At 41.2% G+C, this 12,227-nt stretch overlaps 1 protein-coding gene across 3 annotated transcripts in view; it reads right to left on the bottom strand.

Annotated features, from left to right (window-relative positions):
• PAG1 (phosphoprotein membrane anchor with glycosphingolipid microdomains 1) overlaps positions 1-12,227 on the bottom strand; it is a 143,261-nt gene that overhangs the window by 55,895 nt on the left and 75,139 nt on the right. For 2 of the 3 annotated variants that reach the window (XM_032609969.1, XM_032609968.1), the window contains one exon: positions 6,510-6,605. Coding sequence is in view for 1 of the 3 variants with exons in the window: in XM_032609966.1 (XP_032465857.1) it covers positions 6,510-6,605; positions 8,957-9,028 (168 nt within the window). In the remaining 2 variants the exon portion in view is untranslated. Of the gene's footprint in view, positions 1-6,509; positions 6,606-8,956; positions 9,044-12,227 lie in introns of those variants that run through there. The other variant, XM_032609966.1, reaches the window with a different exon arrangement.

Genomic DNA, 12,227 nt, shown 5'->3' on the forward strand with positions numbered 1-12,227 from the left:
TGAAAAGGCACACTGGTGTATGATTGATTTGGGAACCAAATATATAAGTTTTAAACTATATTGAATATATTCTGATATCAAAATAGAAAATAATTGTTTCCATTAATATATGTCTGGGTATCATACATTTTGAACAAAAATAATCAAGCTATGATAATTTTGTGTTTACTTATAAAACAATAAGACAAAAAGTTTTAGGTTGCAGTTTGTAAGCATTTCTCTGCAATTAATATATATTTGATTTGATTTGACTGTTTTGGTAGCTTATCAGGAGGAGTGTGAGGACACATATATTAAGGGTATGAATGACGTTTATTTCTGATAAATAAAAAGCCAAATTGTATATAATTGTCCCTACTTTTCTTTTTTTAACATTGAATTTTATACCAGACAGATATCCTAATAGGCTAATATAAAACCTACCAAATATATTAAGATATTTAAGATTTACAGAAAGTATAATTCAATAAACACCCATGTAACCACTACCCAGTTTAGGAAATAAAACATCATCAACACTATGAAAAGTATATAAGAATTTTGACCAGATGACTGCAGCTTATAATATCATATCAATGCTTCTTAAGCTTATTGTCTCACAAATCAGCTATCCATGATATGTATAAGGTAACAATCTATGACTAATTAAAACTAAAACCTCCATGGGAGCCTGCAGTGTTCACATGAGTCATAAGCGTGTTTGCTCATCTGACTGTCACTGATGGCTTTGTATACTCTTAAGAGGTCCTCAAACAGTATTATGTTCTTTAAAAATATTTATGTAATCACTTTTACTAATACTTTCTTTTTTAAATTTTAACTTTTATTGAAATATAGTTGATTTACAGTGTTGTGTCAGTTTCAGGTGTACATCAAAGTGATTTAGTTATACATGTACTAAATATATACGTATATTTTCTTTTTTCAGATTCTTTGTCATTATAGGTTATTACAAGATATTGATTATAGTTCCCTGTGCCATACAGTAGGTCCTTGTTGGTTATCTATTTTATATATATTAGTGTGTATATGTTAATCCCAGTCTCCTAACTTATTCCCCCCCTCCGCTTTCACCTTTGGCAACCATAAGTTTGGTTTCTGTCTGTGATATTTACGAATACTTTAAAAATAGAACTTGGATTTGAACCTTTACCACCCTGGACAATGTGAAACCCCTGGGACACCTTTGACTCCCAGTGATTTTGTCAAGTGGCTACTGGGAAACCCTAATCCAGGCTATGACAAATGGTAAAAAGTTAGAGACGGATGAGGAAGACGGATGAGGATCCTAGAAATACAGAGTGAATGTGATGACCACATACAAAGATCACACAAATGTGTCCATCCCAGAAGTGCGATCCCTCAAACCCTGGGCCTCCATCACACAGCTCTCTGGGTTCTGGAAAAGACTCCAGAGTCCAGGGAGTCAGAACCCAGACATACCCATGTACACCAAAGCACAGCTGGTCTCTGCAAAGTGTAATGTTTAATAAATGAGGTGAGAGCTTCCCTGGTGGCGCAGTGGTTGAGAGTCCACCTGCCGATGCAAGGGACACAGGTTCGTGCCCCGGTCCAGGAAGATCCCGCATGCCGCGGAGCAGCTAGGCCCGTGAGCCATGGCCACTGAGCCTGCGCGTCCGGAGCCTGTGCTCCGCAAAGGGAGAGGCCACAACAGTGAGAGACCCACATACCGAAAAATAAATAAATAAATAAATAAATAAATAAATAAATAAATAAATAAATGAGGCAAGGTACCCACAGCTACCTCTGAAGCACGTCTGTGGAGGTTCCAAATCTCTTTGGTACCAGCCTGTGACAGAGACAAAATTTCTACCTAAAAGACCAAAACGCCACAGATTTTAAAAAACCATGGGAAAATTTTGATCTCAAAACTGGGAATAGTTGTCTCTCCGGCGAAAATCTGTTTGTTCCTCGCTTAGGGCCCTGTTAATCATGAATCTGTGATCATAGTTCTTTAAAAACTGTTCATTAGAAAACACAGAACAATGTTCCGTTCTTTCAGATCAACCATGAAGGTTCCTGCAGAATTCATTGTGTGCACTAATCTCCCTCCTTCCCCCACCTTTCCTGCCTTCTATTCCTTGTGCCTCATTTTACCCCTACCTTTTTAAAACTTACTCTGTCTTGATGTGCTGTATATTGTGTCTAACCCTTGAAAGCCCTTTTGGAGAATATAAACAAAGTTCCCAGCTGATAAAGACGAAAAGAACTTAGAGATAACCCCATTCTATCCTCCATATTTAAAGGTGGGCTAGAATTTTGGAATCCCAAATGTAGCATATTGGTCTTTCCTTAATACCTGATTACCTCCTGTGACACTGGGCTTTCTTGTCTCTCCTCCACCCAAGGGATGTCGCTAGATGTTTCTCCCTACCTGAGAGAATAAGAAATTTAGGAAATTCTGCCTTCTACATCTTGCTTTGGAGGGACAGAAGAAAATTCTGAGAAACCTGCAGTAAGTAGATCAATTTTTGTTTAAACCACATCTGTCAAATATATCTGATCATAAATAAAAACTTTTCTTTCTTTTCTTTTCTAGGAGTACCGTGGAGAGTTGCACCCCTTAACACACCTCAGAACATGCTTTGGGGAGGTCAGGATTAAGGCCAGGCAAGGCTGCTATCTAACTCCCCATGGCAGGTGACAGAGAGGAACGGTCAAACGTCCAAGTCATTGACACACCAGCCTGAATAGTGGCTTCTCTCAATGTTGTCAAGTCCAGCAACACTGCTGCTCTCAGAGCCACCATCCGTCAAGGTACAGGACCTAGTGAAAAAGTGCAGAAGAAGAGGGATGGCAACCACCCTTGGCCTTTGCCCCAGTGCTGCTGAGTGATGCTGTGCAGTACAGCTCACCTGACAGCCCCGGGGGGCGGGGCCTGGAAGCCTGGGTTTCCCATGCAGCATTAATCCGTACCCACTTTGAATTCTGGAAGGACAGTGGTTACAAATCCTTCTTCCACTGACATAAACACCAAGAGACAGAGGGTGTACAGCTCCAAACCCAGCAATGTCACACATCATGTGTACCTCTGCAGACTGGCAGGTGTGTTTATAGACCCCAGAGGGATGTGACAGTTCAGCAAGATCTGCTGTGGCACAGTGGCCACCTTGGGGGGCGGGCACACGGAACCCTAAGGCCAAGACTCCGGCACAGGTGGCACTGCTGCTGTGTTCTCTGCCCTCACCGCCTGTGGGACTTTGGACAAGTTACTCACCCTCTCTGAGCTTCAGCTTCCTTTTCAGTAAAATGGGAATAATCATAATAGTAGTAGTAGAGCAGTCTGGCGGATTAAATGATTTAATATTTGCAAAGTGCTGCCTCACTGTACATGCAATATGTGTTGGTTAAATAGGATAGTACCATTGTGTTTACTCCAATTTCCCTCTATTGGTATATGTCTCCTTTCGTAATAGACAAAGATGACACACAACATCGGTGAAAACAAGACCGTCGCGCTCCTCGTTTTGAGACAGCCAGGCCTGACTAATTACAAGGATACAAATGAGGCCAGGCTTGGCAGTGCTGCTTCCAGAGGTACACATGCTGACTTTCTGGTGGGCTGGGGTAGCCTGTGATGGAGAGCCTGGCTGTTACTTGCACACACTAATGATCAGGCCTCGTGCACAGTTACCAGAGATTCCAGCAGAACGGAAATATGGAGACAGAACAAGAGGCAGGGCTGCCAGAATCACAGGTGGGCCAGCAACTGCCCTGCAAACTGCGTCTCTCAGGGCTCTCCCGTCCTGCTTCACGGGCAGCGCCTCCCAGGAGCCCCTGGCAGGAGCAGTAGGGGCTGGTCCTGCCTCTGCCTCACCTCCCTTCATAGTCCTTACCTCAGTTGTTAAAAATAATAAAATAAAACTAGCTTTAAAACAGACAAAATAAATGTGCCCAAAAGATTGGCACAATAGAGGGAAATAGTTCGGTAAATCTTGATTAATTTTTCTTGATGTCATTGGTATTTACTTGAAACTAGCATCATATAAATATATTTTATATATTTTTAAAAGGTTAATAAATATATATTTATAAAGATTGTCAAATATGTCTTAAGGAAATGTACATTTCTTGAAAAGAAAAAACAAAGCAGGTAATGTACATGAATAATGTCCTAAGTTGTAGAATAAAAGATCTTCATTAGGTGTGTAAGACTAATCCTTATATAAGTTACATAAAAAGCTGAGACTGGTTTGCTATCATCTAATAGCTGACTGTATACTGACGTCATCATAACTGTGATTTTAGAAATGTCAGAATTTATATCATATAGTTCTTGTAAAAAGAGATGCAGGGAGATCTCACAAATACCAGCCAAGATTGGGGAATATGACACATCTCTCTCTGAGCATAAGGACAGGGGCTGGTGAACTTGGCTTGGGGTGGCTGGGCACATTGCTCTCAGGGCTCCCCTGGATCAGCTCACGTGCTGTGTCTGTGAACATGGCAGCCTGCAGCCTGGCAACACCTTTATCTGCTCTGGTGAGAAACACAAATGCACACACACATACACACACACACACACACACACACACCCCGAGTCCCAGACACCTGGCGCTGTGCTCAGGGAAGTGGCGGAGTGGGATAAACACAGAGCTTTTAAGAAGCACAAACCCCAGGCCACTGCAGGGTTTGCACACTGCTTTGAACCTTGGCTTTTACAGTTGTTGCCTTTAAAGTTCTGGAACATTCTATGCATGGCGCCCTCTCACACTGTCTCTGGCGGGGCACTTCTTACCCCAAGGCACATCTTTTAATGTGTCTTTTTTTTCTCTTATCTCAGGCAGCTCCCACTTGTTTCTGTGAATCATCCGATGACATGCACGGGTTATTTTTCGTTGATACCGACACCTGAATGCTTATATGTAGGGAGCAATCTCAAAGCAGGTCTAGTGCGTTTAGAACGTATCTCTCACCTTTCATGATGTTAATTTTTGTTACTGCGGTATTGCGGCAGGCAGGCTGCTCTCTTAAGGACTTTTTCCGTGTGAGACATGCATAATGCAACAGTGAAGCAAACAATTACTTCAAGGAAAACGGTCTCCCCAAATTATGACTTGCATCGACAGTCATGGAGGCTATTAGAATATATTTTTTAAAAAAGCTCTAAGCTGATCCACTGCTTAGGATTTTGAGATTCCCCGCTGCTCTGCGATGTTTCCATTCTGTATGCACAGCACAGATTCCTGCCAAGCCTATTCCAGTGAATAAACAATGTCTTCTCTGTCAGAACAGAGAATGAATAGTATCACAAAATTCTCCTCTAATGTACCGCCTCCACTTTCCCGAACCAACCCCTTCAGAAGAGAACAGGCAGGATGAAGACTGGGGAGGAGAACATTCTTCTCCCCCTGCCAATCTGGAACTGCATTCTGGCCAGCTCAGGACCAAGTACTGTCAACTCTATATCAACTGCTAAACAGAGAAAGTTGACAAGTGTATTTTCTTTGAAATTGGATGGTAGATTTTTGCATTTCTGTGTGTGAGTGCACACAAATATCTTTCTCGAAGGAAGGAGGCAGTTCATCCACTATAACTTCAGGGCCTGGTGAAAACAGCTTTTAGCTACAGACTGAGCAGCAACAGGGGAACTTCATAAAAATGACACAGCATTTTGTGTTAAAATATTGACAGCTAATTCATGAGTGATGGAGCTGACTAGGAATTCAGCTGCTTCTGTGAAGATCTTTATTCTCGCCAAGCTCACGATTCATAAAGAAAATGCCTGGAGTTACTTCTCTGAAACATCCAGTATGATGCTGACAGATTTCTCTTTGGTGTCTCTGTCTCATATTTATTCTCTCTCTGTCTCTGTCTCTCTGTCTCATACACACATACATACACACACACACACACACACACACACCTTCCCCTTCCCCCAAAAGAGGCATCGCGAATATAATGTTCCAAAAAAGGACATCATTCATGAAGCATTTATCAACAGCCAATGAAAGATTTACTTAGTAGGTATTTTCATAAAAGAAGAACACAGATTTCTTTTAAACTCTCCCATATTCGTAAGTCTCAGTTGGTGTAAAATACTATGATTCAGGTTTTTTCCCCCTTGTGATGTGAATACAACATATATCTTATTTTAACCCCTAAAAGGAATTTCCCAACTCTTTCCTCATAAAAGAGAAATGCTATTTTTACAATTAGACCACACTGCCTTTTGTTTTCATGAATATCTGAGAGACACTGACACGAAGAAAAAAATACAGATTCCCCTTTCTCCCCTTTTTCCCACACATTTTGAGTCCAGCTCAGTGGGCTCCCAGATTCTGACGGCATTCTCCTGGTAACACATTTAGAAGAGACTGCAGGATATCCCAACAGCGCTATTTTCTTCCCTCCGGCTCCCTCTCCTTCTTTCTCTCCTATCACTCTAGGTTTGTACCAGACTAAACAATTAAGCCTTTGTGCACTACCGCTGCAATCTGCAAATCCTAATGATGTGCCCCCATCACTGGTACAATGGTAATATTTACCTTGAAGAAAGGTTTGTCCAAATAAGTATTCAAAATGCTGGCAATGTATTCCCTTTGAAACGTTGTGGTGGTGAATGTTCTCCCTTCCTTCTTGGCCTATAACCAAAGAGAAAAAAGTTAGGGAAAAAAAAAAAAAAGACAGATGGATAGAGACTGTGACAGATACTGGTCCAGTTCACTGTAAAAATGCTGGCACATTTATGCCAAACACTGAACAAAGCAAACTACAAAGTAGAGGAAAAACTACACATAGTAGTGAATGAATAAAAAAATTTCTCCGAAATAGCAGCCAAGTCAATGTCTAATCAAATACACATCAGTTTACTTGCTCTTTCCCTATTTTTCCTAGTTTTATGACAAAGAAATCTATGTGTTATTGTAGTGATACTAAAATTCAAATAACTGTTGTCTGAATTTGAGAATAAAACAAGTGATTTATCTGAAAAGAGTACGCTTCGAGGTAAGGTAAGCTGTGATTTAATTGTGAAAATGTCTTACGAACAACAGTATCGTTGATGCAGCACGAACAGTGTGGCCCGAATGGCACACCGATCTAATCCTGAGTGGTTCCTTCATCCGTTCCACTGTGGAAATGGGGAAGATGTGCGGGAATAGAGGAGACCACAGGAATGACTTCAGTTGATCGCCCATCTGTTTTTCTGCTCTGTCTCTGGTGCCCTGCTTTTTCTCCATCCCCCTCTCCTCTCCAATTCTCTTCCCATCCTCTAATCTACATCTCCTGTACTGAACCTCTCTTATACATAAGATACCATGAAAAGTACAGTGACGAAGGGAGAAGGGCAGAAGGATGAAATGAATAAATAAATGAATCTACAAGAATATCCTGGATGTTGTCTAAGATTCAGAACCATGCAGTATTTTACAGACTGAGATATTAATTCCTGATTTACAATATAAAAAACTGAATAGAACACCAGCCTTCTAGATTTGCATCTAGTGATATTCTTTTATTAGGACCACATATGATCTCTTAGACTGAGTGTTGCTTTCTTCCATAGCAGAATCAGCAGATTATTTATATTATCTTTAGGTACATCAATTGTTTCCCTGACAGTTACCAAGTGAGACATGGCCGCCTTTTGTTTGCCACTGCATTCAGCGACATTATTATTTTCCTTTTAAAAAATAAGTCTAAAAAGATTAGAACAAGACACATAGTCACGGGCAGTCTTTCTCCAACTCGACTCCGAGTCTTTGTCAGTCATGCAAACTAAGAGAGCAGGGTTTCTCTGGGTGAAGGGCTTGACAGACAAGAGCCCTTCTCAAGCCATATTTCTGTCTTTCATTAGATTTCAAATCAAACCTCCTCCTGAACTCCTGCCATACAGATATATTTAGATGTGGATTCCAAACCTCTCCACTTCCCCATGTTATCATTGTCAATCCCAGAGAACTCTCTTGAATTCGTTAGAGATGTGAGAAAGATTTACTATCTAAAGCAAATTGCTACAGTAAAAAAATAAAATGAAAAGGATAAACATTTTTCTTAAAATGCCAAATCTTATTAATATGTATGGGAAATAACATGTTTGCACATACTATCTGTATTACTAGACAGGAGTAAAGAGTCTGATTTTAAAACTGAACATATTATTTGACAGCTAATTTAATAACATAAAAGTGGTGCATAATTTTGCATTTTCAGAACATGAATTTCACGAGTTATGTTTTCATTCCAAGGAAACAAGGTAATCAAGACAGTGTGGTACTAGCATAGGGTAGACATCTAGATCAGTGGAAGAGAATTCAGCACCCAAAAATAAACCCATATATCTATGGCCAATTGATTTTTTGACAAAGGTGCCAAGACTATTCAATGGGGAAAGAATAGTCTTTTCAGCAAAGGATTATGGGGCAACTGATAGCCAAAGAATGGAGTTGGATCCGCAGCTCAGACTGTATGAAAAAGTTAACTCAAACATGAATCAAATGCCTAAATTTAAGAACTAAAACTACAAAACTCTTAGAAGAAGACATAGGGGTAAATCTTCGTAAGTTCAGATTTGGCACTGGTGTTTTAGATGTAATACTTTCAAAAGCACAAGTAATAAAAGAAAAATAGGTAATTTAAGTTTCATCAAAATTAAAAACATTTTTATGTTTTAAAGGATACTATCAAGAAGGTGAAAAGACAACCCAAGGAATGAAAAAATACAGGTGTAAATCGTATCTGATACAGGACTTTTATCTAGAATATGCAAGGAACTCTTATAACTCAGTAATGGAAAGACAACGCAACCAAAAACAGGCAAAAGATTTGAATAGACATTTCGCCAAATAAGCACATGAAAAGATGCCTCATCAAGGAAATGCAAATCAAAACCACAATGAGATATCACTTCATACCCACTAGGATGACTATAATTGACAAATCTAAGATAGTAGCAAGTGTTGGCGAGGATGTGGAGAAATCAGAACACTCGTACCTGGCTGATGGGGATGTAAAATGGTACAGCCACTTTGAAAACAGCCTGGTTGTTCCTCAAAAAGTGAAACATCGAGTGATTTTACCCAGTAATTCCACTCCTAGGTATATACCGAGAGAAATGAAAACATTAAGTCCACACAAAACTTGTATGTGGATGTTCATAGCAGCATTATCCATAATAGCCCCAGAATGGAAACAGTAGCAATGTCCATGAACTGGTGAATGAATAAACACAGCGTAGTATATCCATATGAAAGAATATTGTTTGACCATAAAATGAAATGAAGTACCGACACATGCTAAAACACAGCCGAACTTCGAAAACATGCTAAGTGAAATGTCAGTCACAAAAAAACCCCACATATTATCTGATTCCATTTACATGAAATGTCCAAAATGGGCAAATATATAGGTTGCTTAGGGCTGGGGAATGATCGTCATGCGGATGATAGCTAAGAGTTGTGTGCTTCCTCTTTGATGTAACTCGAATGTTCTAAAATTGATTGTGGTGATAGCTGCACAGCTCTGTGAATATACTAAAAACCACTAAATTGTACACTTTAAGTGGGATGTGAATTATATCCCAATAAAGGTGTTACCAAAACAATATTCTAAGGAATGTGGACATTACAATGTCAGTCATTTTCTAGATCAATCTGAAATAAGTATGGCAAACCCAAGTATAATTGTAGCTGGAATCACTGGAGTTGCTGTACTGAGGAAGGGTCTCCTGGCTCCACTGAAAACTATCATAGTCTGACTGAGACAACCTGAGTATAATTCTGCATGGACCAATATTCCTTCAGGTCCTCTCTCATCCTCATGACTATCTCTGAGTGTGGACAGCAGTTAATTACTGCAAACAATGATTGAGCCAATCAAGTAGCAATCCTATGCTTTCAATGCTGACTTCTTTTCCCACTGAATGGAAGTTTGGACTTCTGAAACCAGGTATCTAATCAAATGTGACTGGCCCCCTACCCTGCATACACTAAGTCAGTAGTAGAAGGCCAATCTTAGCACTGCTTCTTCTATACCGATTTCACTGACAGTTCTCATGAGGACTCTTACCAGCTTCTTAACATGGATGATGTCATTCATAAGAGCCTCCAACAAACAAACTCCAGTAATTCATGATGCTTCTTGCCTACTAACCTGAAGGCTTGTTCTGGCTAAAGCCTCTCAGAGGATCTGAAATAGAATTCTATTTCTGGGCCACTGAGACTATGCACCTGACAGATGGCATGGGCCCAAGCCCCAGCTGCCATTGCTGAGGGGAAGTTTAGGGGGAGGAGCATTTCTTCAAAACTATGCCCTACAGTCCCTCCTAAGGAAGTAGTGATGACATTGACAGCAAACCTCCCTGCTATCTGTGTAGATAAATACTGGGAGCTGGTAGCACAGACTTAAGAAACATGAATCCAAATTCATGTTTGAGAGGCTAGACATCTACTCAGTAGGAGACTAGACTCAAGGAGCTCAATGAGTAATTCTTAAATTTAAAAGAAATTTAAAGGTGAGCTATAAATCAACATCACTTGATACTTGAACCCTTTCTACAATGTCTGGAACATCCAGTTCATGAGTGCAATGTCAAAAATACTTGGCTAAATGTAGCAGTTAAAAGTACTGAGTGATGAATGAATCACAGTGCCTAAGATATAATAATCACTCAATATTTATTCGCTGATTGAGTAACTTTTAAAAAATCAGAGCAGGGGCTTCCCTGGTGGCGCGGTGGTTGAGAGTCCACCTGCTGATGCAGGGGACATGGGTTCGTGCCCCGGTCCAGGAAGATCCCACATGCCGCGGAGCGGCTGGGCCCGTGAGCCATGGCCGCTGAGCCTGCGCGTCCGGAGCACCGCAACGGCAGAGGCCACAGCAGTGAGAGGTCCGCGTACCGCAAAAAAAAAAAAAAAAAAAAAAAAAAAATCAGAGCAGACGCGAGGATATTGCTACAATAAAGCCACTCTCAGTTGCGGTCCCTGAAGACAGAGAAAGGAGCAGGATTGCAGGTCGCTCATGATAGACATATTACCATGGCAATATATCATGCGTGCAAATGCCAGCCAAGTAAATACTATCCTTATCCAGGCTGTAGTGGAAATAAACCAATAAACGAAACTTAGACCTGCTATTCCAGCCTATGCCAGATTCCCTCCCATAAGGAAAGGCTCCCAGAAGGAATCCCTTTCTACCTCTTGGAAGCACTGCTAGGTTTGAGCTAGCAGTAAGGAAGGCTTAGTGGCTGCAACCTTAGTTGGTGTCCTGGTTCTGATATCCAGGGCTATGCAGAACAAGTCCAGTACTTTCCCTATATGGCAACCTTTGAAATACCTGAAGATACGTATTTAAAGAGGTCCCTCTTCTGCTGCCTTTTAGTGTCCCCTTCTCCATTTCAAAGAGTATAGTTTTGAGTACCACCTACTATGACTCAAAAGAGCACAAAGGCTATATGGAGAAGGGAGATGAGTCCTGGCCAGGCCTGCTCAGGAGAGCAGAGCATGCTGAGAGCCCAATCCAGCTCCAAAGCCCAATCTAGGGACCAAACACAACATCCAATGGACAAGGCAACCTTGATCTGATTTAGGAAATAGTCCTTATCTGGGTTTTGGTGATGGTTGGTAGGGGAATTCTCAGGGCCCAGCTATCATAGGGAGGGCAGAGCTATCACCAGGGAGCAAAAAGCTGGGCAAGTCAGGAAGGTGGTCCACTACTGTCCTGGAGGTCCAGTCATAGCTACAGAATCTGGCCACGGGGCAGGATCCCTGGGTAAGAGGCACACTTCTCTAGAAGACCTCCTGGCGAGACCGAGATAGACCGTGGTACCCAAAGTAGACACTGAGTCCCAGACACGTAATACACAGGAAGACAAAGAACTGAAACTTGGAAGGTCAAGGAGTGAGTCTCAGGGCAATACCATTCTCAGCATGGGAGATCAAAATTCAACAAACACACTCAGACAAGCATTGAGCAAGATGATTATGGGCGAGGCACAGAGAGAACATGACGACTGGTATGCCCTGCAGCACTGCGGGTTTAAGGATTAAACATCTTAGTATTTCCTGCTTTAGTGAGAACTGAATTCAGATCTGGGGAGGGCGAGACAGTGCATGCAAGAGGACCAAGTGGGGAGGAAACAGGGAAGGTAGGAGGAGACATGCTGGGGGCTGACACTTTCATTTGCTGGTGTTCTCTTCTAAATGACTAAGCTTGAAGGCAGTTCTCCAGATGAAGTAACACTGCATCCGGGAAGAGGAGCTTGTACT

The sequence above is a fragment of the Phocoena sinus genome, chromosome 17, assembly GCF_008692025.1.
Source record: "Phocoena sinus isolate mPhoSin1 chromosome 17, mPhoSin1.pri, whole genome shotgun sequence".
NCBI classification, from domain to species: Eukaryota; Metazoa; Chordata; class Mammalia; order Artiodactyla; family Phocoenidae; genus Phocoena; species Phocoena sinus.